The following is a 26,224-nucleotide window of genomic DNA, read 5'->3' as shown; positions in this document are numbered from 1 at the left end:
CTGCCCCCGAGCAGGTCGGTGCAGCTCCCTCCCCTGGCCCGGGCGGTTTTCCCGGCTGGCCTGGCACCGATCTCCCTGCGTTGTTCTGTGTGTCGTCCGTGAGCACAAGCAGGCCATTTGCTGCATTAGCCTCATTATGCTTCCTTTCCAAAAAGCGCCCACCACTGTCTGCCTTGTGGTTTGGAAAGGGGTTAACGCTTTCCCGTCCCAAACCTCAGCTCACCAGCACATATCCCTTGTGCTGCAATTATTGAATGACACTTCACAACTTCATCTCCTCTCCTGCTACATCTGCTTGCTGCTCCCATGTGCAACCTTGCTCACATCCCAAACATCTAAATGCATTGTTTCCTCTGTTTCTCCTGCCAGCATGGAAAGGAGCCATCCCTGAAGCAGGATTGCCTTTGAGCTGGCAGCAGACGAGTGATTGGCATTGGGCAGTGCTGCTGAGACTCTGGCAGGCCGTTTAGCAGAGAACCTTGGCTAATGAATGTCATCCACACCTAGCAGATGTGCCACTGCCTGCCATGCCAGATTTTTGACATAATACAGGGCTGCTGGACATGACAGTGCTCAGGAAAAGCCAGGGAGCGACTTGTGCCTTCAACGTGGCGTTTGGTCCTTCTCGTGCTCTGTGAGAGAAACGAAACCTGCAGAGGGCAGGGAGGCACAGCCGCGTCTCCCGGCCCTCCACCCTGGTTTTATCGGTGCGTAAATCCTATTTGTGTCTCTTTCACTCCTGTGCCAGGCAGTCTTAAAACCCACCACCTTTTCTTTTGGTTCCCTGTGCTCCCAGCCCCGGCTCCTGCTGGGCCCTCCCGCCGGGTCCCGAGATGGGGAACCGAGCAGGGGGCTCAGTGCCCCCCGGGAGCTGGGATGTCTGCCGGCAGGTGCCTGGCACCTGCATTTCGCCGCCGGCAGCATCCCCGGCTTCGTCTTTCCTCTCCTGCCCTCCATCGGAGGGAAGCAGCATTCGCCGGGCACAGCGTGGGGCCAGGGGAAGAGACTGGCCCCCCGGACGCCCCGAGGCCCTCCGGGTTTCCGGGACTCCCCCTCACCCGCCCGGCGCGGGAGTGGGGACGGGCTACGTCCTAATCCCGTCGTAATCCCGGAGAGCGGCAGCAGAGCGGGCGGCCGCTAATCCCGGCCCGCCGCCGCTAATCCCGGCCCGTGGCCGTGGGTCCCTGCCCGCGTCCCCGCGGGCTGGGGGCGAAGTCCCCTCCCCAGAGCGTGCGGTGGGGTCCCGGGTCGAAGCCCCTGCTCTCAGGGACGTAAATCTGTTAATGACCTAACTCGGTCATTAACCCGCTGCTTGCCCGGCGGGCGGCGGCGCGGGAAGGGGCGGGGGCCGCTCTCGGGTGGGCGCTGCCGGCCCGGTGCTCCCGCAGCCCCCCCAGGCTTCTGCACCCCCTCTCCGGTCCGCCACCCTCGCACCTCTCCGCCTCGTTTTTGGGGTGACATCGTTGCCGGCTTTTTCTGTGCTCCCAGGAGCAGCGCGGCGGGCGGTGCTGTGAGAGGGGTCCCCTCAAACACCCTCCAGGGAAGGCTGGGGCGGCTGCGGGACGTGTCCTGCATCACGGGGAGCTCCGGGGGGGCGCCTCGGGGTTGTTCCCTCCCAGCCGGCTGCAAGCCGAATTCAGTGCGGCGTGGCCGGGGAGAGCGTAATGGGGGGTCGGTCCCGCCAATATCGTACCCCAGTCAGCAATGCTCCGGCTCGCTGGCTGCCAGAGCTCAGCCGCCGATGCACCGTGTAACGCGGGGCTTTGCCACTCTTCGGTTTTTTTGGTGGGTTTTTTTTGTTTTCTTCTTTTTTTTTTTTTTTTTTTTTTTGTTTTGTTTTGGTTTTTGGGGTTTTGTTTTGTTTTGTTTTCTCGGCCTCTTTATCTTTCAATTGCAAAGCAATTAAAGGTTTGTATGAATCTGCGAGCATCCCTCCCCGCGGGGCCCTCTGATGCCCGCTGTATTGCCCTTTAGATGCCTCTTCCTTTTTTTGTTTTACAATTGTTGTATCAATATAATGCTTCCTTTCTTCCTCTGTCTCTATAGATACAGATATACAAGGCAAACCAAAGGTTTCGGCTGCTATTCAGTGCCTCCTCATTTGTCCCAGAGCCGTAACAGTGGTGCCCTTTCTCTTCTGGCTGCTTTTCCCTGCTTCTGGAGCAGCAGTTATGGGAGAAGCAGATGGCTACTGATTGGGTGAGCTTTGTGGCTTTAATACTGAATACTTTATGGAAAAGGACTTTATCATGCTTGGTTGGTCAGAGGAACAACGGGATGAGATTTATGACTAGAGAAAATAAATCTTTTTAAGTTTCAGGCTCCTTCACACACCCCACGTCAAGTTGCTGCAGCAGAGCTGGAGCTGAAATCCTCTGCATCTTTATTTTTTTCCCTCCCCCCCACCCCGTCTGTCTGTCCTTTCACTGCTCTCCCCACCCCCTCTGCGCCAGGCTTTAGCAAACCTTTCCTAACTTTAGGGACTGTCACTCGCTGCAGAGGCCAAGGCCTCCAGAGCCCCCGGGCAGCACCAGGAGGGGAGAGGCCATCCCTGCAGGAGGATTATCCACTTGAGGGAATATGCTGGGCACTCAGCTCCTGCCGTGCGGAACTCAGCGGCCACCCAGGGTCCGGCGGGGAGCTGTGAGAGACGTCGTCACGGACCGACAGCAGAGAACTCCTGTGGCCACCAAAAAGACGTGCAGCCCACCACTCTGAGCTCAGGTGTCCTGAGGAGATGGAGCCCAGGACTGCCCCACCCCACGCTGGTCCCAGCATGGGACGTGCTGGTGGCACACAGGGACAGAAAGGCCCAAGGGTGTACAGGAGGCAGAGGCAGATTTCAGTCCTGCAGGGATTCCCCTTCTTCCATTTCTCTCCCTTTTCTGTCCTTCGTAGCCAATCATGTCTTCTGTCAGGCTGTTAAATGTTTGAAGGAAGGTGAAGCTAGGTGAAAGATTTCCATGTTTTAAACCTTGATGCTGCTGTCAGGCCAAGAAAGAAGGAGAAGCAGAAAGCCTGAGAAAAATAATTCTGAAATAGAAAGTCAGCAGTGATAGAGGGCTATGTATGAACCGTTTAACCAGCCACCTGTATTATGTTTAGTGGTCTAGGGTTATAGGTAATAAAAAGAATTCCTGTGACCCTTTGGTGAATATGCAAATTAATATTTCTAACCAGACTATGTGTTTGCTCAGAAGAAAGTAGAAGGGAAGTTCAGGCACAATTAGGGATGAGGAAAGAGCCAAGATGCCTGTGGTGTATCTGAACCATGAGAAGGCAGGTAGGGAAAGTATGTCAGCTTCCTGGGGAGCAGGAGCATTGGCTCCTTGGGGTGAACCACAGCTAAAGGTGGTATCTGGCCCTTTTTAGGGATTTGTGTCATTACAGTGATCTGATCCGGGAGTCCAGCACCGGTGAGGTGGGGCTGAAGGGTCAGAGGGAATAGGAAAGGGTAGGCATCCTCAGGTGTGTTTGGGAGCTGGGCTGGAAACAAGACAGAGCTCTGGTGGTGTGCCTCAGCCCTGGCAGGGACCTGGAGGTAGGCAAACGTTCATCTGGGTGGGGGTCTGAGGACTCCCAGTGGGCTCCCCATGCAGAATGAGCAGTGGGGGAAGCGCCCCTCCTCTCTGTGCCCCATGTCTGTAGCATGATGGGATGTCTCTGGCACCCCAGCACAGGGCTTCCCCAGGAAAGGCGCCATCCATGAGCCTGGTGACAAGCAGAAAGGATGGTTTCAGTCATTCAGCTGAGGCCCTGATTTATTTCCACTACAGAGGCCTGTCTGTCTCCAGGGAAGGGAACCGTTCTGGCTGCATTTCTCCAGGCACCAGGAAAGCTTGTGGCTCCACATTTCGTTTTAAGTGGATTTTCCATTCCACCTGGTGTGCACCTCCTGGGGACCACAGCTGGCCCTGCCCCTGGCAGCAGCAGGCAGAGAGGGTAGCAGGGCAGTTCAGAGCATCCTTTTGTGCCCCCTCCTCACAGTGCCCTGGCCCCGCAGGAGTGAGTGTGGCTGGGCTTGTGTGCCTCTGGGAACTCGTGTGTTCTCTCAGTGATTTTATTTTATGAGTGATTTTATTGCAGTCACCTGGGAGCTGACTCTCAGCTGTGTGTCTCCTCACGGGAGTAACCACACACCCGTAGGCCTGGCGCATGCCACGACTCAGGCAGTGTTTCCCAAAGGATGCAGGAGTGTTTCTGCGCGCAGGTTGAGCAGCCTTTCCTGGTCCCTCTCCTCTCCTCTCCCCTTCCTGCGTGAAGGCCAGGGAGGAAAGAAAAGATTGACACTCCTGGGAGCAGGTTCTCTGTCCCTTGCAGCCATCCCCACACTAACTCATTGCGGGCAGAAGAGGGTTCTCACGGTGGTTAGTGATAACGGTGTCCAAGCATCCAGGCATCCCCACTCTGCCAGCCCTGCAGCCGCCTGAATCTCCACCAGGCCCCACCCTGGCTTCTGCAGGGATTTGGCCAGCCCAGCCCCTTCTGAGCTCGGGTCCCGGGCTTGTCCGCTGCTCCTGGGGCTCCCCTCGCCCGGGAGCTGGTCCGTGCCGAGCTGGTGCCGTCGAGAGGGGCTCGGCAGAGCAGGGCTGTGCTTTTGGAGGGCGGGGAGTGGCGGGGGTTTGCCGGCTGCGGGGGTCCCTGGGAAAGCTCCTCAGCCCGGAACTCCTCAGCCCGGGTTGCCCCTGGCCCCCCGCAAGAGATTTTCTGGAAAAACAAGCGAATAGGAAATACATGGATGTACCGAGATAGATAGGAGCGTGCGGCAGCCGGGCGGCGGCGGGCAGCGATCGCACGGCCCCGCTGGGTGACACCGCGCTCGCTGGCAGCGCGGCGGGGACCGGATCGGGCCCGGCGCGCCTGCCCCGTGTCCCCCAGAAATCCCGGTGAGGCATTTCCAGGAGGCCGGGAGAGCGCCGCCGGCGCCAGGCTTTGCGGGGTTTGCGGTGGGCGCACCCCTCAGCAGAAACTCCAAAAGAAAGAGCCCGTGGCCGTCCCAAAGCCGTTCTGCAGGTCGAAGGACGCTGTTCCCTGGGATCCCCTTTTAGAGTGGCATCAGAGACTGGATAAAAGCTCGGAAATTCCTGCGCGGTCCTTTCCAGTCCCAGGGAATTTCGGTAGCTTGGATCACGCCGAAGCGATTTCGAGATCGTATATGTGCTGTGATGTCCCTTAAAATTCTCGCGAATAAAATCAGCGCGTAGGTTTTCTTTCCCCCCACTAATGACAGTCATTCGGACAATTTATATCTTACAGCGAGAGCTGCAGCGCTGACGAAAAAAAAAAGGAAAAAGAAACAGGACTAGGGAAAAAAAAAACCAACACCACATCTGAAGCAGGAATTGACATCCAAATTTTTAGACTCCCATATTTTTAATGTTATGAGAATCTCCCTTTTAGGAGACGCTGCGTTTTGTCGAATTAATAAGATAAATGTTGAAAGCATATTATATGCAGCCTTTAATCCTAATGCAAGGAAAATCGTAATTATGTGGAGGATAAGTGAATTTGAAAGCCAAACATCAGCCCACTCTCTGCAAACCCCGCTCCGTTCGCCCCTGGAAAACGCTTTGTCTCTCTCTCTCTCTCTTTTTTTTTTTTTTAGTTTAAGGGGTTTCAAATTCTATTTTTAATTATTCTTTTTTTTTTTTATCTGTTTTATATCTGAAATGACGATGATCAGGGAGGGACCGGTAAACACTTTTCCACGCGATAAACCCCTTATTTCTGCACAGAGCATCCGCGCCTCTGTGTTTCCCGAAGCTGCGCGCGTGTCGGTGAACGCGGGAGCCCCGCGTGTGCAGGGGGAGAGCCCGTGGCCGCCCCCCGCCCCGGAGCGGCTCGGAATGGGCGGGGGGCTCCGGCCGGGGCTGCCCCTGCCCCGCTCCGGCGGGGAGCGCGGGGCTGCCCGGTGCCGCTTCCCCGCACGCCGGGCCTTCGCCGGCCGCCGGCAGCGCAGGAGGGCCGCTCCACTCCGCGGAGCCGGGCACGGGCATCCCCACTCGGCTCCGTCTCGCCGAGGAGGTTTTTTTCCTGCGTGTCAGATTGCCCCTACCTGGCAGGTGCGGGGACAGGGCGGGAAGGCGCCGCCGGGATCCCGGCGCCGGGCGGAGCGGCCGTCGGGCACCCCCGCTCCCCGCCCCGCATCCCCGCCGGGCCGAAGCGGAGCCGCGGCCCCAAACACGCTCCCTGCCCCGGCAGAGGGTCGGTGGGGGAAGGCGCCCCGCGTTTCCCACCCCTTTCCCCGGTGGTGCCCGGTGGCGGCGGGTCCAGGTGAGGGTAGGGCGGGCGGCGAGCGGGCAGCCCCGAAGGGGTTAACGGGAGGGACGTGGGCTGTCACGCGTCATTGGGCAGATTATGTGCAGCAAACAAAAAGTGTGTGTCTGCGTGCCAGCCCCTCACTGCACCGGGTCCGTCTGCACCGCGCGCCTCCCGCTCCGCCGCCCGCACGGCCCGGCCCGGCATGGAGCGGCGCTGAGAGCCCGAGGCAGCCAGCCCGAAGCCGCCTTTGTGCCACTGTCGGGGCGAGGATTATCCCCACCGTCCCTGGTGAGTACCGGCGGAGGGGCCCCGCTGCCCCCCGCCGCCCCGGAGCGGGAACAATGCCGGGGATGGCCGTGCTGCCGGCGGGCCTGCCCGGGCTGCGGGGACCGGCGGGGGAGCCTCCGGGAGCGGCCCCGGCGCCGCCCGGCCCGGACAAAGGGCGGCCGGGGGGAGGCAGCGCCGAGGGGCCGGGGGCGGCCCGGGGAGCCGGGGAGATGCGGCCCCGTGGGGAGCCGTAAGGGGCTCGCCGCCGCCGGGAGGAAAGTTGGGCTGGGGCCCCTCGCCGCCGGTGGTTTCGTTTGGCGAAATCGTTCCTTCGGGGAAGGGATGCGCCGGGTAGCGGCGGAACGGGGAGGGCGCCGGGGAGGCGGCCGGAGCGCCTTCCCCCCCGGCCTCCGTTCCCGGGGAGGGGCCGGGACCCCCGCCGCCGCTCTGGTCTGGGAGGGGGTGAAGTTCCCGGCGGTGCGGGTCGTACCCCGAAATCGCGGGGGAGCGGCAGCTCGGCAGAGCCGTGCCCGGTGCGAGCGGCGCCAGCCGTCAGCAGGCGCACCGGGAGGAGCACCGGTCTTTTCCCGAGCCAGCCCCAAATGACGGATTTCAATGGCAGATGGGGCAGGGGGAGGCAGCCGTGCGCTAATCTGGTCGGGAAGGGCGAGGGCACCGCAGCCGGCGCGATGCTCCCTCCCCGGCCTCGGCGGCGCCGCCGGCCCCGCACCCTGCCCGCTGCCCGCGCCCCGCCAGCTGCCCGCCGCCCGCATCCCTCCCCTCGTAACGCGCGGCAGCCGGGGCTCTCACCCTGCTCCATAAATAAGCGTGTCGAGGTAAAAATAATTACCTCTGCTTGCTGCTTTTAATTAAAGTCTCGGAGGGAAAGTGCTGGATTATGATAATGAGCAGCCATACGTTCCCCTTGTCGCGCGGAGCGGGAGGTGAGCTGACACGCAATCGGCGACAATGACAAGCCGCTGGAACCCACCCGCTCCCCCGGCGTAGCCCGCAGCCCGGCCCGGCGCCGGGGATTGCACGAGGGAGACCCGGCGCCCGCTCGGGACAGGACCTAGCCGGTGGGATTCCCGGGTCCCTGCTCAGAACCAGCTCCGCCGCGATATCTAAAAAAAAAATAAATCGGCGCGGCAGTCCCCGCACCCCACTTCTGCTCGCAGCTCCGAGCCTACTTTAAATTTTTTTTCAAACCGGAGAAACTGCTCGCCTGCTTTTTTCTTGTCTTTCTATCTTTCTATCTAATTTTTAAAAATGATTTGGAGGTTTTATCGTAATGTTTTATTTATTAATTCAAGTTGATTTTATCTTGTTTTCCGGGGCATCCCGGTGTACCGCTGAGCGGGACCCGCTGCGGTAACGGGGCCCCTCTCTGCCCCTCTCTCCGCCCGCAGGGATGGAGGACGCCGGCGTCCAGCGGGGAATATGGGACGGGGATGCCAAGACGGTCCAGCAGTGCTTGACTGACATTTTTACCAGTGTTTACACCACCTGCGACATCCCGGAAAATGCCATTTTCGGCCCCTGCGTCCTGAGCCACACGTCCCTGTATGACAGCATCGCCTTTATCGCCCTCAAGTCCACCGACAAGCGCACCGTCCCCTACATATTCCGGGTAAGAGCCGCTCGTCCCCGGGCCCAGCCGCTCGCCACGCCGGCCGGTGCCCGCACGCGTCCCCGCCGCGGAGCGCAGGTCGGCCCGGGGAGCCCCGGCCGCCGGGAGGCTGTCCCCGAGGGCAGAGCCGCGCCGCAGCCGCCGCTCCTACTGCTGCCTGGCCCTGTGCTGTCGGTCCGTCGATCGGTCTGTCTTTCGGTCCGGTGGATTGATTACCGCGGGTTTTCAGGTGGACACGTCGGCGGCCAACGGCTCGTCGGAGGGGCTGATGTGGCTGCGGCTGGTGCAGTCGGCGCGGGAGCGGGAGGAGCAGAACCTGGAGGCCTACATCAAGAGCGGGCAGCTCTTTTATCGCTCCCTGCGCCGCATCGCCAAGGACGAGGAGCTGCTGGTGTGGTACGGCAAGGAGCTCACCGAGCTGCTGCTGCTCGGCCCGGCCCGGGCCCCTGCCCGCACCAACGGTGGGTGCCCCGGGCGGGAGGAAGGAGGGGGATCCCTGCGGCCGGGGGGAATCGGGAGGCGGCGGAGGGCTTTGGGCTCCCGATCCCCAAACTCTCGGCGGACATCCCGTCGGTGGCCCCGGCTGACGGTGCTGCTTCTCTCTCCCTCTCTCTCTGTCTGTCGTGCCCACCCGACGCAGGCTCGCCGCCCTTCGCCTGCCCCGAGTGCAGCCAGCGCTTCCAGTTCGAACTGCCCTTCGCCGCACACCTCCGGTTCCGCTGCCCCAAGAGGCTGCACGGCCCCGACATCGGCCCCGCCGCCGAGGCCGCCACCGCCAAGGACGGCTCCGGCAAGGAGCAGGAGCCCGGCAAGTTCGGGAAGTCCGGCGGGCCGCCGCACCACCCCTTCCCCGGGCCCGACGGCGGCCCTGCCGCCAGCACCAAGCCCTCCACGGACTTCCACAACCTGGCACGGGAGCTGGAGAACTCCCGCGGCGGGCGCGCCGGCTCCCCGGGGCGGCCGGCGCCCCCCGAGGGCGGCCCTGAGGCGGCGGCCGGGAAGGCGAAGCGGCGCTTCCCCGAGGAGGAGGAGCGCGGGCCCGGCGCGGCACGGGGCCGCTTCCCGGCGGAGCGGCCGGGGCTGCCGGCGGCGCCCAAGGAGGAGCCGGGCTGTGCCCCGCAGCAGCAGTACCGCGCCGCCGGCTCCTACTGCGGGCTGGAGGAGGGCGGGCGCCTCTTCGCGCCGCCCAGCCCGGAGACCGGCGAGGCCAAGCGCAGCGCCTTCGTGGAGGTGAAGAAGGCGGCCCGCGGCCCCGAGCCCGACGGCGGCCCCGAAGAGGGCCCGGAGCGCGGCTCGCCGGGCGCGGGCGGCGCGGAGCCGGGGCTGTGCCCCCGCGGCGGCGCGGGGGGCCCGCTGGCCGCCCGCCTGGACGGCGGCAGCCCGGCGCGGGGGAGCGCCTTCAGCACGGTGCCGCAGCTCGGGGCCGGCCCTGGCGGGCCCGGCGGCGGCGGCGGCGCCGACGAGAGGAAAAGCGCCTTCTCGCAGCCCGCCCGCTCCTTCCCGCACGTCCCGCCGCTGGTGCTGGGTCCCAAGCTGGGCGGGCTGGGCGAGCCCTGCCCCGACGGCGCCGCCGCCCCCGCCCGCCTGTACGCCGCCGAAGCGCTGGCCGCCAAGCTGCCGGGCGGCGGGGAGGCGGCGGGCGGCGGCGGCGGCGGCGGCGGGGGGCTGCCCAAGCAAAGCCCCTTCCTCTACACCACGGCCTTCTGGCCCAAGAGCTCGGCGGCGGCGGCGGTGGCGGCGGCGGCGGCGGGGCCGCTGCAGCTGCAGCTGCCGTCGGCGCTGACGCTGCTGCCGCCGTCGTTCACCTCGCTGTGCCTGCCGGCTCAGAACTGGTGCGCCAAGTGCAACGCGTCCTTCCGCATGACCTCGGACCTGGTCTACCACATGCGCTCCCACCACAAGAAGGAGTACGCGCTGGAGCCCCTCGTCAAGCGCCGCCGCGAGGAGAAGCTCAAGTGCCCCATCTGCAACGAGTCCTTCCGCGAGCGCCACCACCTCTCCCGCCACATGACCTCCCACAACTAGCGGGGACACCCCCGTCCCGGCCCCGGGAACACGCCCGGGACCCCCGCGCCGGGGACACCCGCGCCGCCCGCCTCTCCCACCCTTCCCCTTCGATGCACGCGTTTCCACAGTCCGGGGAGGGGCGGGGAGGGCAGCGGGTGAGAAGGATGAGAAGGTGAAGAAGAAGAAGCAGAAAAATGAAGGTAAAAGAAAAAAAAAAAAAAAAAAAGAAAAAGAAAGAGAGAGAGAGAAAAGAGAATCACCGGGAAAAAGAAAAAAAAAATTACTTAAAAATACATTTTTTAAAATGTCATATATTGCAACATATTGATGCATTTGTCATACGTTTCTACTTAAATTATTAAGCACTTATGGTTTAGATGTAATAATAATTCTATGTCAGGGTAAATTTTTATTTTGGATATGAAGCTAAGGGCGAGGGGAGCGCGGCGGGGCCGGCGGCCGGCGGGCCGGGGTCCTGCATGCACCGGGCGCTACCACCGTCCGGCCCCGCCGCCCGCGCCCCTTCCCCCCCGAGTGTCACTGGTGCCCGTGGAATGGAGTCTCGGTAGTTCCGTGTTTACCTTCCCTTTCCCGTTTGGGTTTGGTTTTTGGTTTGTCTTTTTTTTTTCCTCGCCCCTCTGGACAAAAAAAAAAAAAAAAAAAAAAAAAAAAACAACAAAAAAAGATTTATTAAACTTTATAGTTTATCCGGGTATGTTGGATGCTTTGACAATAAATGACTTTATTTTCTTCAAAGCACCTGGACGTTAATCGATGCGGGGGAGTGGGCGGTGACGAAGGGGTGGCGAAGGGGTGGCAATGGGGTCCCCATCGGGCCGCAGGGAAGGGCAGGAAAGCCCGACCACGCCGTCTGTTCTCTGTGCTCTCCTTCCCCGCTCCCCTGCCTCCCTCCCTTCGGCCCCTCCGACATGTGTCCGTCCTTCCTCTGTGCGTCTTTGCTTTCGTTCGGCATTTTATTCAGCCTTTATCTCTCGCCTTCATCCTGTCTTTCCCTTCCTTTCCTCTCCCCTTCGTCTTTTGGGTTGTCTTTATTTTCTTTCATTTTACCTTTCTTTTTATTTCTGTCTTTCTGTGTTTTGCTATTTTCCCACCTCCCCTCTTCCAGCAGCCCGTATTGCCCCCCATCCTGGCCACGGCTGTGGGTGGTTGCGGGCTCGCAGGGTGGGCACAGCCACGGAGGCGGCCCGGAGGTTGTCTGGGGTGACAGGGCCCAGGGGAGCCCCCAGCCCGCAGTGTCGTGGGGTAGGGAGCGCTTGAAGGGGCCCAGGGTGGGTCCCCTCTGTCCTGGTGCATTACTGGGTGGTGGCATCGCAGCCAGGGGCACCCGGGAGGGCCAAGACAAGGGGGACACTCCCGGGCACGGGTGCACAGCCTGCGGCGGGTGCGTTCAGTGCCAGCCCCGCTTTGGGGGGCACTGGGGGGCACCGGGGCACGCACAGCGCGGGGATGTGCAGGAAACCCATTTCCACACACAGGCTGCCGTCACCTCGACACCGACGCTGTGCCAGGTCACTGGTAGGGAAAATACCCCAAAGCCGGAGCTGTGCAAGGCTGGAGCCCACAGTGTCAAATCAATGGGGTCCAGGTGCCACCGGCGTCGGCGGCCGTGGGGTTTGGGGTTGCACGGGGTACCCGTGATGCAGCTTCCCGCTGGTGTTGCTCGCTCTCTCAGCGCGCTGACCCCGGCACCCCGGTACCAATAACCCCCAAGCCACGCCAGGATCCGGAGCGGCCCCCTGCTCTCATTCCTTGCCTCTGGAATACACATAGCCTCACCTGCCGCCATTAATTGCGGGGGCGAGACACTGATTATCCCGTGGATTTTCCTTAAGAAGCGGTGCCACCCCTGCGCGTCCCGCTTTTGAGGGTTCCCCGGGATGCTTCCCCGGGCTCCGGGGGATGCGGGCGGGCTGCGGGGATGCCGGGGGCGGCAGCGGCGGGTGGGCACCGCCACCTAGCGGGGCCGCCGCGGGGCTAGCGGCTGTGCTCCGGGCCCCGGCGGGCTCCTTCCCCCGGCGATGGTGCGCAGGGCTCCTCTGCCGCCGCAGCTTCGCCTCTCCGGCTGCCCCGGGCCGGCTTGGGGCCGGCTTCCTCCCGCAGCCGGGGAGGTTCACAGCGGCGGTGTTGGTTATGCTCTGCCCGGCTCCCTGCGCTTGTCCGGGTGATGCTGCAGGAGGGATGCTGCTTCCCCTGCACGAAGGTGCACTCGGGAACCCAGCACATACCCTCAGGTTTCGCAGTCTCCTCCATCTACCCCAAATATTGTATGGCTTTCACAGCCGTGTGCTGTGCTGTGCCCCTGCCCTGGCAGCCTCCTGCAGCACCGTGCCTTCTGTGCATTCCTTGGGACTCTCTCAGAAGGCACTCTGCTAAACCCCAGGACTTCTCCCACTGGGGTTGTGTTAGGGGTTGCAGTCAGCCCCCTAAAAGCACTGTTAGACAGGGCACACGTGGTGCAGCAGGTGCCTGCATTGTTACTTCCACACAAAGCTCACTCTGTTTCTGTCTAAAAGCACAAAAATCTACAGGCTAGGGAATTTAATCCAAGACTTTGTTTGGGTGAAATCGAATATCGAACTCCAAAGTGATAAATCAAACTCCAACTGATGCTTCCTGCACAAGCAGATCGTGCTGTAATAAGGGCAGGCAGTGCCCATGATCCTGAAGAGTCGGGTGTTGTATGGAGAGGGTTCCCCTTGGGCCTTTTGGGATCAGGGCTTGGCCACAGCACGTTCCTCCTTCCCCAGAGCCATGCTGGCTCTCCTCAGGTCAGCAAGGGTACAATTGCCACATACTGCTCCTTTGTCATCATTTCTGCTGCTTGGGAAACAGGAAGAGAATTTTTTTTCTTTTCATTTTTTTTTCTTTAAATGTCTTTCCCTGTCTGCAGTTGATGCTATGCTGTGTCTCTGCACAGCACAGAAGCTGTGGCACCAGCTGGCTTTCCCCCATGCAGGGTCCTCACCCAACATCACAGCCCAGCCAGCTGTGGCATCGCCTGGGCATTTCTCTGGGACAGAGCTGCCCCTGTAAGCCTCTGCCAGAGCCCACAGATGCATTTGCCTCTGAAACCTACCCACAAGGGGCATCTTTGATATGCTGCAGAGGAACAGCAAGTAGGAGCCGGGAGTAAGGATGAGCAGCCTTCAGATTTGGGGAGCCCCTTCCCTGTGCCCTGCAGCCCTTAGACTGCTCTATCTTCCCTGTAGCTGGGCCACGCTGCAAATCACAACAGTGATAATAATTCAACAAATCCTGATATCAACGCTGTTCCTGGGGAGCAGAAGGCAGTTTTGCACCCACAGAGGTTTCTGTTTGAAGGCAGCCACGGGCAGCAGACCCACAGGCTGTGCACTTTGGGCTGCAGCTGGAGCTAGCTGCCTGCCTGGGGGCCTGATCCCCTCCTGCCCGAGCCAGCAGGAGCTGTGCCTGTGTAGGTTTGGGAATGGATTAGGTTTGGGATGGGCACCTGAACTGCTCGCCAGTGTGGGCGTGGGCTGTACAGAATGTCATGTGGATTGTGTCCCATAGGTCTGGACAGAGGTGTACAGGTGAGGCTCTCCCAACCCCTGAGCATCCTCACAGCCAGCCTGCAGAGGCCACCCCAAAATCTGTGTGTTGGGTTTTGTGCTGTGTGTGAAGGTGCTGAGTGGCGTGCCGGACAGACAGACATCTGCTGCCACTGCTGTGAGGAGGCCGAGCTCCTCTATGTGCAGTGCCTATCTCCAGCTAACCTCTCACTGGTTACATTTGGAAAATCAGCTACTAGGATTTCACTGCAACACCGAGCTCTGGAAAACGCTTTGTTCAGCTGTGGGTGTCTAGGAAAGGCTGAAGTGATTCCCTTGTTTGAAAATTCCATGAACTGTACGGTATTCCTTCCCTGCTTTCCCTGCTGCTAAGGGCTGATTTGGAGTGGGGAAAGACCCGGCCCAGTACAGAACGTGTTGATGGTGTGCTTAGAAAAAAGACAAACAAAAACCAAAACACAGGGGGGATGTTTCTGTGAGATACACTGCTGTCCTGCAGAATGCTGGAATGCCTGAGCGCTTTGAGCTTTATTTAAAGACATAGTGCTTTTCACATGTTAGAATTCTTTTCTTTCCTTATCCCGGTTGCTTGTGAGGTGGCTTCTGAGTGATCTCGGTGACATTCGTGCCCGTGGGGCATGTTAACCACTTGCACCTGTGCTTTCCCCACCACCTGAAGGTAATAATCATCTTAGTTAAGTAAGAGGAGGGCAATCATCTCAATTGAATTCACCTGTTCTAATGCACACCCTCCCTCCTGGTAATAGGTTTGGACAATCATCCTAATTAAATTAACCTTTTTTAATGCACCTCCTCCTGGTGGAGTGTTTGGTTCTGCAAAGCTTCTGACTCAGCTGCAGTTCTCCATGTTTCAGGACAGGGGACGCTTCCAGGGGGATGTACAGGGGGACCTGGGGACCAGCCACCCCCCTTTGACTGTGGTGAGTCTCCTTCAGGCACAACCTCGTTGCAGGGGTTTTGTTTCCAGGCTCTGCTGGCTGGTCTCATGTCTCCCCATGCTTTGCCTGGCATATTTTTGAGTGGTAATTTAGCAGCACCAGGCTGACATGGGGAGGGGGGAGCGCTCCTGCGGTGCAGCTCGCAGGCCCGGTGCTCTGCAGCAGATCAAACAGGCTCGGAAGAGTCCTTCTCATCTTCAGTCGGGGAATTTTACACTTGAAACACAGCTTTGCCTCCCCATTTGCTGACTTTCCTCTGTAACCGAGCCCTGAATAATTTAAATAACATAACATCAGTATTAGGCTTCTGAAGCTGCTGGTGTGTGTGAGTGAGGATTGCTACTGCCAAAGGCGATTACACACAATTGCTCTGGGAAGTTCACTATTACCTCTGCTTATTTATTTAGGTTTAATCCTCATGTTTGGTTTGTTGTTATGTTGGTGTTCTTTGGGGCTTTTTTTGAGCTGTGCTGCAGGAGCGCCTGGAGTATTTGAAACGGGTGTGTTGGGCAGGGGAAGAATTAAGAAGCACCCAGAATCACACAGCGCTGTTGTGAGCCCTGAAGTGTCACAGTGAGGATGAAAACACACCTTGTGCTATGGGGACTTGTGACAGTATCCTCTCTACAGTGAGAGTGGTTGGGTGTTGCTCTGAGGGGCACAAGGGAGTCCCCAGAGAACGGGGGTGCTGTCCTGCAGCTGTCCCATTCCACCACAAAGAAAAGAGGAGTGCAGGCAACCAGTGAAGCCCCAAGGGCTCTGCTGCCTCACTGGGGCCCCCCCAGAAAGGGTTAGGAATGTTCACTGCAGTGGGGTTCCTTCCAAAAGGAGGTCTTGGGGACCAGCCTGGGCAAGCACACCTGGCTGGTGTGACTTCTTGGTGTCCACCCCCCATCAAAGGTTTGAGTTGTCTGGGAATTCTTCAGGTGGGAAATAACAGCAGTGTGAGTGAGCAGAGGCTGCCTGGCAGCCAGGGTGGTGGCAGGAGTGCTGTTGGAAACCGTGAGGGTGCACGATAGGGTGGAAGCTGAGGGGGCTGGACTTGCTGGTGAACCTCTGGCCACAGAAGTTTCTCAAGGCGAGTATCCCTGTCCTGAGCATGCAGATGCCTCCTTTCTGCCCCTGGGCTGCTGCTGTGCCCGCTCACCCCCAGGATGGTAACTGTGAACATTTTTGAATTTGCTTTTTACTTTCAGGGGCAGAAGTGGTTTCTGCTGCCTCAGATGGAGAACAGGGATTTTGCTGCCATGATCCTGTACCAGCTGCAGCCTTTACACCAAGATGCCCAAGAGGAAATCCTCCTGGAGCAAGGTGGCCTTCTCTCCTCAGCTGTGTTGCTACAGGAAGTCTCACACAAACGCCACTCGAGAGGTGAGGAAGTCCTGCAGCTCCTCATCCTTCTCATGGATCAGCATGTGTGTGTAATTCAAGAGGAGGTGGGTAAGTGGAAGTCATGGCTTTTGCCAGGCTAACCCCTACAGCTGGGAGAAGTAAACAAGGTCTGAGTGCCCTGACTTTCCTGCAGGTATGTGCATCTATATATAGGGCAGTCTATGTATACATGTCTATATATAATGCTTGTGCATATAGCTCTGTGGATATAGATATCTGCTGAGAAATGGTTTGAAATGGCAGCAATGCTGTGAGATCATCTGCTCGCACCAGCCTGTGCCAGGTGTCACCCAGGCTGGATGCAGCTCCTCAGCCCGTGTCCCTCCCTCCGTGTGCCCCCGACCTTCAGCTTCCTCGGGAGGCGGAGGTCACCCTCCGGCGTGCCACCGGCTCTGCCTCCTTCCTGCCGAACCTGATCCCTGCCTGGACGAGCCCTGCAGTCAGAGCACCCTGGGCAGGTCGAGGGGCAGCTCCTGGCGGGGTGTGGGCACAGCCCCGGTGGGGCAGCGCTGAGGGCACACGGGGGGAGCGGGGGCTGCGGGCTGGGCAGGGTGCGTCCGGCCCTGTTGGCTTTGGGCCAGGTGAGGTTTCTCCAGTGGCTTTGAGGACATGGAACTGCCCTAGGAGCTGAGGAAAGCCTAATCCATACAGAGCTGTGCCAGGAGGATGGATGGGCTGTTGCTGCGGGGTCTCCTCCTGAGCGGCGATGCTGTGCTGTCGGTGTGTTTGTGTTTGGGGAGGAGCTCGGCCCATGGTGCTGGGGGACACCGGGCACGTGTGCTGTCCCCCTGACGGTGGCGGGAGGCTGGGGCTGTGTACCCCTTGCCTGGGAGCCGAGGAGGATGTTGTGGTTTGATAAGGGCCGCCGCCACCTCTCTGCAGGCCGTAAGATGCCATTGGGGGGTCGTGATGGGCCCCCCCCGTTATCCCTGAGGGCCAAGCAGGGCCCCGTGAGTGAGGGAGAGCGGCTTTGAGGTTCGAGGGCTGCCCCGAGCCCCCTGCCCGCGGCTGGGCTGGCCGTGCAGCTGCCGTGTCGCCCCCCGAACCCCGGGCAGGGGGCTGCAACCCGAGCCTGTCCCCAGAGTCCTGCAGCCCCGCGGCCTCGTCCCGGCCAGGAGGACAAGTTAATTCCCAGAGAGATGCACCCTGAGCCCCGCATCTGCCGCGGGCACGGGGGATGGGGGGGGGGGGGGGGGGCGTGGGGCCGGGCACAGGTGCGGGGCCGCCGCCCGGTTATAAATAGCGGGGAGGGGCGGCCCGGCTCCCCCCGTGCTCGGTCCCCCCCTCCAGGGCTAGGAGCGGGATGCGGCGCCCTGCCTCCCTCCCTCCTCCCGCCCGCCGGCAGCATGAGCCCGTCCTTCCTCCTCCTCCTCCTCCTCCTCGCCTTGCCCGCCCGCGCCCGGCGAGAGCAGGTGCCCGGCGGGGCGCAGCGGGGCCGCAACGCCCCCGCGTCTTCCTCCTCCTCCTCCTCTTCCTCCGCGGCGGCGGCGGGGCCGAGCCGCTTCCCGCGGAGCCGCCCGGATCGGCGGCGGGGCCGGCTGTATTGCCGGGTGGGCATCGGCTTCCACCTCCAGCTGCACCCCGACGGCCGCGTGGACGGCGCCCACGACGCGAGTCCGCTCAGTGAGTGGGGAACGGGAGCTCTGGGGGGGCTGCCGGGGCTCAGCATCCCCGTCCTTGCGGGCTTCCCATCCCCGCGGGGCTATCGGAGCCCCTCGCTCCTGTCGCCCTCGCCTGGGGTGAGCTGCAGCCCCGGCGGGCCCGGGAAGGGGCGTTTGGGGTGCTGGGGGGGCTGTGCTCTGTGGGATAGGTGGGAGATGCCTATGTTCCTCAGGGAGGTGCCACCCGGGGGTTTGCCCAGCCCGAGGGGATGGTGTGAGAGCCTGAAGGGCTGCACTGCCACACCAGGCACGTGGGGGAGAAGGAGATGCTGCCCCTTTTCGGTCCTTTCCCAGTGGGACTTTTCCATCCCTCTCACTGCATTCTCATTCTCCCAGCACAGCGATAGGATATATTCAGTTTAAAAATAGGACTGAGGCTGACGTTCCCCTGAGAGAAAGCTGTGCTAACTCACGGCTTATCCTCTGGTCGGAGTTGCCATGATATCCTGCTGGAGGGAATGAAATGGCAGGTGGGGATGAAAAATCCCTCCAGGAGCCCGGGGGCTCGGGGCCGAGGTGACCCTGGCGGTGGCTCAGCTGTCGGGAGCACTCACGCAGCAGCCACCACATCTGCCCAGGACCGAAGGATTTGGGGCCCAGACTGTGCCGGCTCCAGGAGGGAGAGCAGGAGCTCTGCTCAATGTTTGGTGGGCACAGCAGGACACGTGGCCTGGAGGGGTTTAGGGGATGGATAGGAAAAGGGGCCCTCACTCCATGGCTGTTTGGGGAGACACGGGTTTGGAAGGGCTGGCAGAGGTTTGGTGCTACAGCTGTCCTGCAGAGACCTGAATTACGTGCAGTTCCTTCCTCCTTAAGCTGAGCTATCCCCCCCAGAAAGACCACAGGGATACCAGCTCCACACGTGGGAGCAGAGCCAGCCCCAGCCGGTGACGGGGGGCAGTGCCGGGCTGTGGCACTCAGGAGGCCCTCGGGAGGAAGAGGATGGCTTTTGGCAGGGAAACCTGGCCTTTGGCCTCTGGGAAATGGGGCTTGACCCCGGGCAACCCCAACAAACAGGAGCGTGTCTGCCATGGCAGCAGGGCCACCCCGAAAGGGCAGGAGGGTTTGGGGTGCCCTTGGGGACAGGCAGGTGTTTGACAAGGGACTTGCCCTGCTCCAGTGGGGCTGCTCAGCCCCGTGGCCTGTGGCATGAGGGGTGTGGCAGCTTGTAACCCCCCCAAAGTGCCCCAGGCCCTTGGTGCTGGGACTGGGGTGCCTCAGGGGGATGTTCTTCCTCCTTAAAATAAACGTGGGAAGCCATAATCCGACACCCAGCCTTGGGGGATTTAGCGTGGCCTCGCAGCGGCTCCCGGCACCACGTTAATCCCACGGCCTCGTGGGGCTGGACGAGATGCTCTGCGGGCTCCTCCCTCTGGGGCCGCGGCCACGGAGCCCCTGAGGCTGCGGCGGGGCGGCAGTGCCGGCTTCTCGGGGTGCCAGGGGTGCTCTGGGGGTGTGCTGGTGCCCCCCAGCTGGCAGGGCTTGGGGGGCACCCGGCCCTGTGCCCGAGTTACCCTGCACCACCCGGGGAGGTGACATGTCGATGCTGCTGCTGAGGGATGCTCGGAGGCTGCAGTTCCTGTGTCGGATGAGCTGCAGGTCCTGCGTGCCCCATCAGGGGCCAGAGCCCCCATCACGCTCAGAAAAGTCGCATTTTTTCCATGGCTGGGCTGTGAGGGTGCCTCCAGTCCCAGCTGGCTTGTGGGACCCAGACTTCCCGAGTGCAGTGTCCATGGCATGGGCAGCTCTGATCCCAGCAGGCTGGTGTAGGTGGTTTACCCAGGGGTGAACTTGTTCTACCACAGCCCAGCCAGGAATTGTGCCCCAAAATGGAGCTTTAAAAAACCCTCCAAGTCCCAGCCAGCAGCTCGTATCATCCCAGAGTAGATGGAGGCAGAGGGATGGAGCAGGAGCTGGGTGGAGCCAGGCAGCTGAGGAAGGAGCAGGGACGTGGGAGAGGAAATGCAAACCTGTCAGACTAAGTTGTATTTATTTTTTTTCTCTGTCACGCCGATGTGGGAAGAACTGTGATTTATTCTGGGATTTCTGTCATCCTAGGTATTTTGGAAATATTTGCTGTGTCTCAGGGGATTGTAGGAATACGAGGAGTTTTCAGCAACAAATTTTTAGCGATGTCAAAAAAAGGAAAACTCCATGCAAGTGTAAGTAACCCCCCCCCCCCCCCCCCCCTCTTACCAGTATGTGTGGTGCATTTTAAAGGCTCTGTGACACCTCCCAAGCGCCGGCACCGGCGCCACCAGACACCGAGGGACAGGTGGAGCCGCAGCCCCCGAGCCCACCTTCCTGCTCGGGGCTCTACAGTGTGCGGAGCGCGCCCTCGGGAGCGCGCCCGGCGCGGTGTGCATCAGCAGAGCCGGCTCCCCGAGCACGGCCGGGTTATTTTTAGCTGCCGCAGATCGCGCAGAAGGGTTTGGCCAAATGTCTCCTCCCGGCGGGCAGCACGCGTGGCGCCGGCAGCGCCGCGGCTCGGGCTGGCTCTGCCCTGGGCCACCGGGAATTGGGGCAGGTGAGGGCCGGGCTGCGGCCAGGGTGGGAAAATCTCGGTCACCTTCCTCTGCAGGGTGTCGACCTGAAGGCTGAGGTTTCCTGCTGGTCTCATGATGCTTTTCCCAGCTCTCTGTTTCGGAGGAATCCATAAGCTGATTTTGCTGCTGGTTCCAACCTCGGGATGCTGCTTCCCTGTTTCTTGCTGTCAGCTCCAGGGACCGTTTAGGCAAACACAGTGAGCCCCAGTGCTTGCACCCAAGTGGGTGCCTCTGAAAGGTGTGTGTGCATGTAGGGGCATTTGTAAGGCAGCATTTCATCCCTGAGGGTGCTTCCCAGGGAGCCCGGCCAGGGCTGAGGGCTGGGGAAAAGGAAAAGGCTGTTACCCATCCCGCAGCTCCGAGACAAACCTCCCGGTGGCAGGGCGGATGTCACGGATGTGCCTGCGCTGCCCGAGGCCGCAGATCACCTCCAGGGGGATTTCTGGACTCACCTCTCTCTCCCTTAAGCCTTTCTGGTGTGTTGCTCCTACAGCCTACTGATGCTTAGGTGAGCATGTGCTCGCTTCTCTTAAGAAATCACCTATGAGCGTGAATGGGATCTAAGGGAGAAGGGGAATGGTTCTGTGGAGGAAAAAACATGAGGTGAGAGCAGAGGGGCAGAGCGGGAGGAGAGGGAAAGGATGGAGAGGAGATTGCTGGACCCTCCAGAGCCTTCCCCTCTGGTGTACAATGGCCTCTTATCTGAGCTGCAGCCTTGATTTACGCCCTGGCACAGGCAGAAATTAAATCAAGCCTTGTCGGGGCACGGTTAATTGTTGACACACAAAGGGCAGGGCCAGAGAGGGACCTCAGTCGGAGGGTCAGGGCAGGGGTGAGGACATGCGGTGCCCCGCTCGGGTGAGAGCTGCAGAACTGTAGAAACTTGACCCAAATGTCTTGAGATTGCTGGGCTGAACAATGCCAATAATGCAAACCCAGCATCTGTTGTTCTTTGCTGTGCTGGCAGGACGGGGGTTATTTCATGGCCTAATGAGTGCTGAGCAGCACAAAGCACGTCCTGTGCCCGTCACTCAGGGCAGAGCCTTGATATGGTAGTCAGGCTGGGGGCTCCACACTGAACCGCAGGCAAAACTCATTCCTGCAGGGATCTGGGCTCCTCCAAAACTTGCTCTTGGGCTCTGCTCCATCCCAGCTCGGTGTTTCACAGGTGCTCTCCTCCTCCTCCTCCTTCTCTTTCTTTTTTTTTTCATGCCAGCTTAATTAAATTACTGAGTGGTTCATTTTTAGAGGCGCCAGCTTCGGAAGATGACAGTTATCCCGGCAATTATCAGTTGTGCGCACAGATGGCTTTTTCCTCGTTGGTAAACCCTCGCTCTCCTGTTTGGCCATTTTTAGCACGGAGAGGGTAGGAGGGGTTGTGTGCCTGTCCAGCATGGACCCTGGGGGGACAGATTTGTCCAGGTAATTCTCTTTTCCCAGGAGCTGCCACCAAGCTGCATTCCTGGCTGGGGCAAATCTCTGCTCAGCTGGATTTGGAAATTTAATTGACTCCAGGTCAGCTCTGGAGCTCTGCAGAGCAACTCCAGTGCCAGCCATGTGATGTGGCTGCTCCCCCTGCCCTGTGTGGGGAAAAAAGTGGGTTTTCCAGGCTGGAGCACTGCAGTGATGAGCTGAGAGGCCAGGAGGTGGGCAAGTCTGACAGGATCGTGGTGAGGCAGCTGCTGATGCACTTCCCAGGCATGTGGGATGTCCTGCCTGAGCACTGGGGCTGCAGGGAGCACCAAGGGTCAGCAAAGCCTTACTGGGGAAGGTGGAGGCCTGTGCACGGGGCAGACAGCAGGGAGGGTGTATGGAAGATGAGGAGAGCAGAAATGAGTCACAGAGTTGGTGTCCCTCGGGACCAGCAAGCTGAAGAAGGCCTAAATCCAAGTGCTATGAGGTGAAATGAGCGTGGCAGGCTGTGGGCTCTGTCACTTGTGCTGTAAGGCTCAGCTTCTTGGGTTAAATCTGGGCTTTTGAACACTTCCCTTGTGCTTACAAAGCCCTGCTGGGGGTTGGGTCTTGCTCTGGGCAGCCGGTTTGGGAGCTGCAGAGCTCAGCATCTCCTCCATGTCCGTGGTTTGGAGGTGTTGCTGTGGAATGGAGCTGGGGAAACCCTTGGGGCACCGGGCACGGTGTTCACCACCAGGTTCAAGTGTGGCAGAGCATTTGGGAGGGGCTGCCAGGGTCTACAGACAGGGATTCCAGGGTGTGGGCACACAGGTGCAGTGCTGGGCTCTGCTCTTTGGCTTTGGGATGTTTTCCCCAAGGAAAGCCCAAACCTGGGTGCCAAGCAGCTCCTGGAGTACCTCCACCGGAGGTTTTCCAGTCAGGTGCCCGGTGCTCCATATTTCCAGCCGCTCCTCAGGGCCGGCTTTGGGGAGGCAGCCCAGCCCGGGAGCGCTGGGGCACAGCTGCCCCCCGGCCCTTGCGAGCGGTGTCCCCTGTGTGTCCCCGCAGGCTCGCTTCACGGTGGACTGCCATTTCCGGGAGCGCTTCCAGGAGAACAGCTACAACACCTACGCCTCGGCCGTGCACCGCAGCCCCCGCTCGGGCCGCCCGTGGTACGTGGCGCTCAACAAGCGCGGCAAGGCCAAGCGCGGCTGCAGCCCCCGCGCCCGGCCCCAGCATGTCTCCACGCACTTCCTGCCCCGCTTCGGGCACCTGCAGACCCCCGAGCTCGCCTTCACCGTGGCCCTGCCCGACAAGAAGCCGCTGCCGCCGCCCAAGGCCCGGCCCGCCCCGGCCCCGCCGCGCAGGAGCCCCGGCCCCGCCCGCTACCGGCTCAAGTTCCGCTTCGGGTAGGGCCGCACCGGGCAGCTCGGGGGTGACCCCGACGCGGGGACCCGTGTCTCCCTCCGCACATGGACACCGGGAGCCTCCCGGGCCGGGATTGGATCGTCTCTTCACCGCACGGACCGGGCGCCATCCCCGGAGGCGTGCCAAGGAGAATTCCTGCCGTGAATTCCAGCACTGGACGGGACCTCGGGTGAGCGTTCTGTTGTTGGGACCTTGAGTAGGAAGGTACCTCTACAGCGAACATGTTTTCTTGTTTTCACTAGTGACTCCTTCGACAATCATTTTCACACGAGAGAGATGTTCAGAGCCAAGCGGTTTTGTTTGTTTTTCTCGCATCTCCTTCTTGCTGCACTTTTTCCTCTGACCATACCTCAGGCACCGTGCATCCAGGTCTGTCCCTCTCCCTCTCTCGGAAGCCAGCTCTTGCCTTCCGCAGGTTAAACCCAGAGACCAAGCCCTGCGAACTCTGCCGCCTTACCTGTGGTGCGGGGCGCTCTCCAGACCCTTTGTTGGCAATAATGGATGTGTGGATGTGTTTTGTGGGGGTCGCAGGCCGGGGGACGGTGGCTGCTTGCAGCCCGCCCCTGGCGGTCTCTCCCGTTCTTCCCTGGACAGCTGGAGGAGCGAGTCTCCTCCTGTCCTTCCGAGCACGGATTAGATGCCTGCTTTGAAATACCTCTGCCCCAGTGCCGGGGCATTCCCGCTCCCTGGAGGAGCCCCCCCGCAGGTATCCCCACGGGATAGGGATGCCTGTGGCCCCCAGGTGCCCGACAGTTTCGTCCAACCTTTTTTGCTGCTGATTTATTTTATCACTCTCAATACATTTGCAGAGGCAGGGAGCAAGGTTTTTGTTTTTCAGCGAGCGTGGCGATGTGGTAATAAGTGCTGTTACAGCTGCTGGTCCCCTGGGGAGTGTTTCCCCCACCCTGGCGGCCCTGATGTGGAATTGCTTCTCCATCGTGATAGTAGCAGTGCACACGGAGTTTGCAGTGGGTGTTTAGCAGTGTTGCTGTTCGTGCAGGCACTGGTAGCATCGAACCTCACCGGTGAAGCCTTAATAGGAGCCCGGGTGGGCTCAGGTTGGCAGAGCCCCTCAGGACATGAGCCCTGCCAGCGTCCGGCAGCAATAATCAGCCTCCCCTCCGCATCTGAGTGTGGCTGTGTCCTTTGGGATTGTGGTTCTTTGCCTTTGTCATCCCTCTGGCAGCCCCTGGCCGGACATGTGTGCTCCATGGGATGGGGACGCTGGAATAAAACTGTTGTTTCATTTTATAACCCGATTGTGTGATCTCTTGCCTTGTCTGTGCCTGATTCCCTTCTCCTGAAGGGAAAAACAAGTGGTGATGGGGTGAAGCAGAGCTGAAGGGATGGGTGTGCTCCCTTTGCTGTGCCCTCCAAACTGTGCCCTGGGCCATCCCAACTCCGGGGCAGGTGTGTCCTGCGCTCCCCTCACTTCCAGCTGGGCTGTCTGGCTGTGCAGGGACAGAATCCCAGTGATTTGTGCTCAGCTCCTCTCCGTGAGCTGATGGAATCGGAGCCTTTGCAGATGCTAGCCCAGGCAGATAACAGAGGAGAAAATGTGCTGGTCTTGGTGCCCCTGCATGCCCTCAGAGGAAACAAGGTATTGATTTCATCTTTTTTTTTTCATCTTTTTGGGGAAAAACCCTCAAAAGCTGATGTTTTGATGTTGTGATAATAATTAAAACATAGTTGTGCAGTTGAAACAGGGAGAGCAGGGTTGGGGAATCCAGCAGGCACTGCCCATTCCTGTCAGACACTCCTCTTTAAGGGAATTCATGGGGCTTGCTCAGCAGCAGGGGACTAAAGGCCTGAGAATGTGGCCGATATTTATTTTAAATTTAAAATTTGATTTTTTTTGGGGGGGGAGGGTTTTTCCTGTTTCTGTTTTCCTGTTCAACCACCTCAGAAGTACTGCTGCAGTGCTGGAGAGAACAAACCAGAAACCTGAGAGGATGAAGAGGATTCCTAGGTTCCTTTCCAGGCAATTTCCGCCTTCAGAGGAGGTGCAAATCCACATGGAGCTGGGAAGGGCAATGTGAGGAGTGCAGTGAGCTGGCACTGCCCCCCAGCTCCCTGGTTTGGAGACATCCATCGACCTTGTGAGAGGAAAAAAGCCTTCCCATCCATTTTCACCCTGCAGTCACCCCTACCGCAGGCGTATGCCTTGTTCCACATCCCCCAGGAGGATTTGTGTGTGTCCTGCACTCCTGAATCCATGGCTTGGAAGGAGCAGCCTTGAGCAGGAGTGAGAGGAAGAGGATTTCCTATGGAGCAGGTGAGGAAAGAAAAATGAACAAATGTCAGAGCTGAAGGGTCCCTTAGGGTGCTTCAGGGATCTCAGGGCTGGAGACCCCCGGGCCGGGCTGGGCTCCGTCAGCAGCGGAGCATTGAGGGGGACAGGGGCAGACACACAGTGTGTCCCCCCCCCGCCACTGAGGGTCAAATAATTTGGCACAAACACCGTCCGGAGGTGTGAGCTGAGCTGGCAGTGGGGCTGGCTCGGGTGGGCCAAGGCAGCCTCTAGCTGCTCCTGGCCCAGAAAGGTGTAGGAGATCCTGTGCAGGGCTTGTGGAGTAGGATTTGGGTGCTGAGTCGCTGCCAGGGACGATCTGCTCGAACAAGCCGCGTCACAGCGACATCCCAAGGCTCCCAAGCGCTGGAATTCGCATCTCCGAGGTGCCAGTGCGCCCTGCTGGGAGCCAGCTCTAGGGGGAGCGGGATGCCCGCAGGCAGTGTCGGTGGCAGGGCCGGTCACCTCCAGGTGTGCTCCGGGGCACGAAGGGAGTGAAGCCAAGCCCTGTTTGACTGTGGGCGCTGTCACAGCACAGGGTACGCGCTCCTCTGCCCGGGATGTTTTGTGTTGTTACGGTGTGTCCCCGCTCCTTCAACTCGCCTTGGAAAATCCTTGATGCACTCCCCGAAAGTCTCTGGCGAGGGCAGCTCAGGCAGAGCTTAGGCAGCTTCAGGCTTTAGGTTTCTCTTTTTTTTTTTTTTTTTTTTTTTTAGCTGTGCCTTCTCACACTTGCGGCAGGCAGCGTGCGCTTGCTGTGAAAGCTGAGCCTGTCTTGGGAATTCTGGGCTTTGCAGTCGTGCATTGTCGTGTCCTGTGTCTGGTTCCCTCTGATTTCTG

General features: G+C 60.1%; 2 protein-coding genes across 2 annotated transcripts; both read left to right on the top strand.

Annotated features, from left to right (window-relative positions):
• Positions 1-6,399: 6,399 nt before the first annotated feature.
• On the top strand, positions 6,400-10,401 carry PRDM8 (PR/SET domain 8). The gene is made up of 4 exons (XM_058804207.1): positions 6,400-6,549; positions 7,938-8,158; positions 8,388-8,619; positions 8,799-10,401. Exons 2-4 carry the CDS (start codon positions 7,940-7,942, stop codon positions 10,181-10,183), a joined length of 1,836 nt encoding a protein of 611 aa, XP_058660190.1. The 5' UTR covers positions 6,400-6,549; positions 7,938-7,939; the 3' UTR covers positions 10,184-10,401.
• Positions 10,402-14,608: 4,207 nt separating this feature from the next.
• FGF5 (fibroblast growth factor 5) lies at positions 14,609-24,226 on the top strand. Its single transcript, XM_058804088.1, has 4 exons — positions 14,609-14,657; positions 15,872-16,046; positions 19,787-19,890; positions 22,735-24,226. The coding sequence occupies exons 2-4, from the start codon at positions 15,899-15,901 to the stop codon at positions 23,077-23,079; spliced, it is 597 nt and encodes a 198-aa protein (XP_058660071.1). The 5' UTR covers positions 14,609-14,657; positions 15,872-15,898; the 3' UTR covers positions 23,080-24,226.
• The last annotated feature ends 1,998 nt before the right edge of the window (positions 24,227-26,224 follow it).

Source organism: Ammospiza caudacuta, chromosome 4 (assembly GCF_027887145.1).
Source record: "Ammospiza caudacuta isolate bAmmCau1 chromosome 4, bAmmCau1.pri, whole genome shotgun sequence".
NCBI classification, from domain to species: domain Eukaryota; kingdom Metazoa; phylum Chordata; class Aves; order Passeriformes; family Passerellidae; genus Ammospiza; species Ammospiza caudacuta.
Note: the sequence above shows the minus strand (reverse complement) of the source record. Positions and strands in the feature narration are given on the sequence as shown.

Coding starts and splice junctions, on each gene's coding strand:
- PRDM8 (XM_058804207.1), top strand. CDS start 7,940: ATGGAGGACGCCGGCGTCCAGCGGGGAATATGGGACGGGGATGCCAAG. Junction 8,159..8,387: donor CCGTCCCCTACATATTCCGG/GTAAGAGCCGCT, acceptor GCGGGTTTTCAG/GTGGACACGTCGGCGGCCAA. Junction 8,620..8,798: donor GGCCCCTGCCCGCACCAACG/GTGGGTGCCCCG, acceptor CACCCGACGCAG/GCTCGCCGCCCTTCGCCTGC.
- FGF5 (XM_058804088.1), top strand. CDS start 15,899: ATGGAGAACAGGGATTTTGCTGCCATGATCCTGTACCAGCTGCAGCCT. Junction 16,047..19,786: donor ACACAAACGCCACTCGAGAG/GTGAGGAAGTCC, acceptor CTGTCATCCTAG/GTATTTTGGAAATATTTGCT. Junction 19,891..22,734: donor AAGGAAAACTCCATGCAAGT/GTAAGTAACCCC, acceptor GTGTCCCCGCAG/GCTCGCTTCACGGTGGACTG.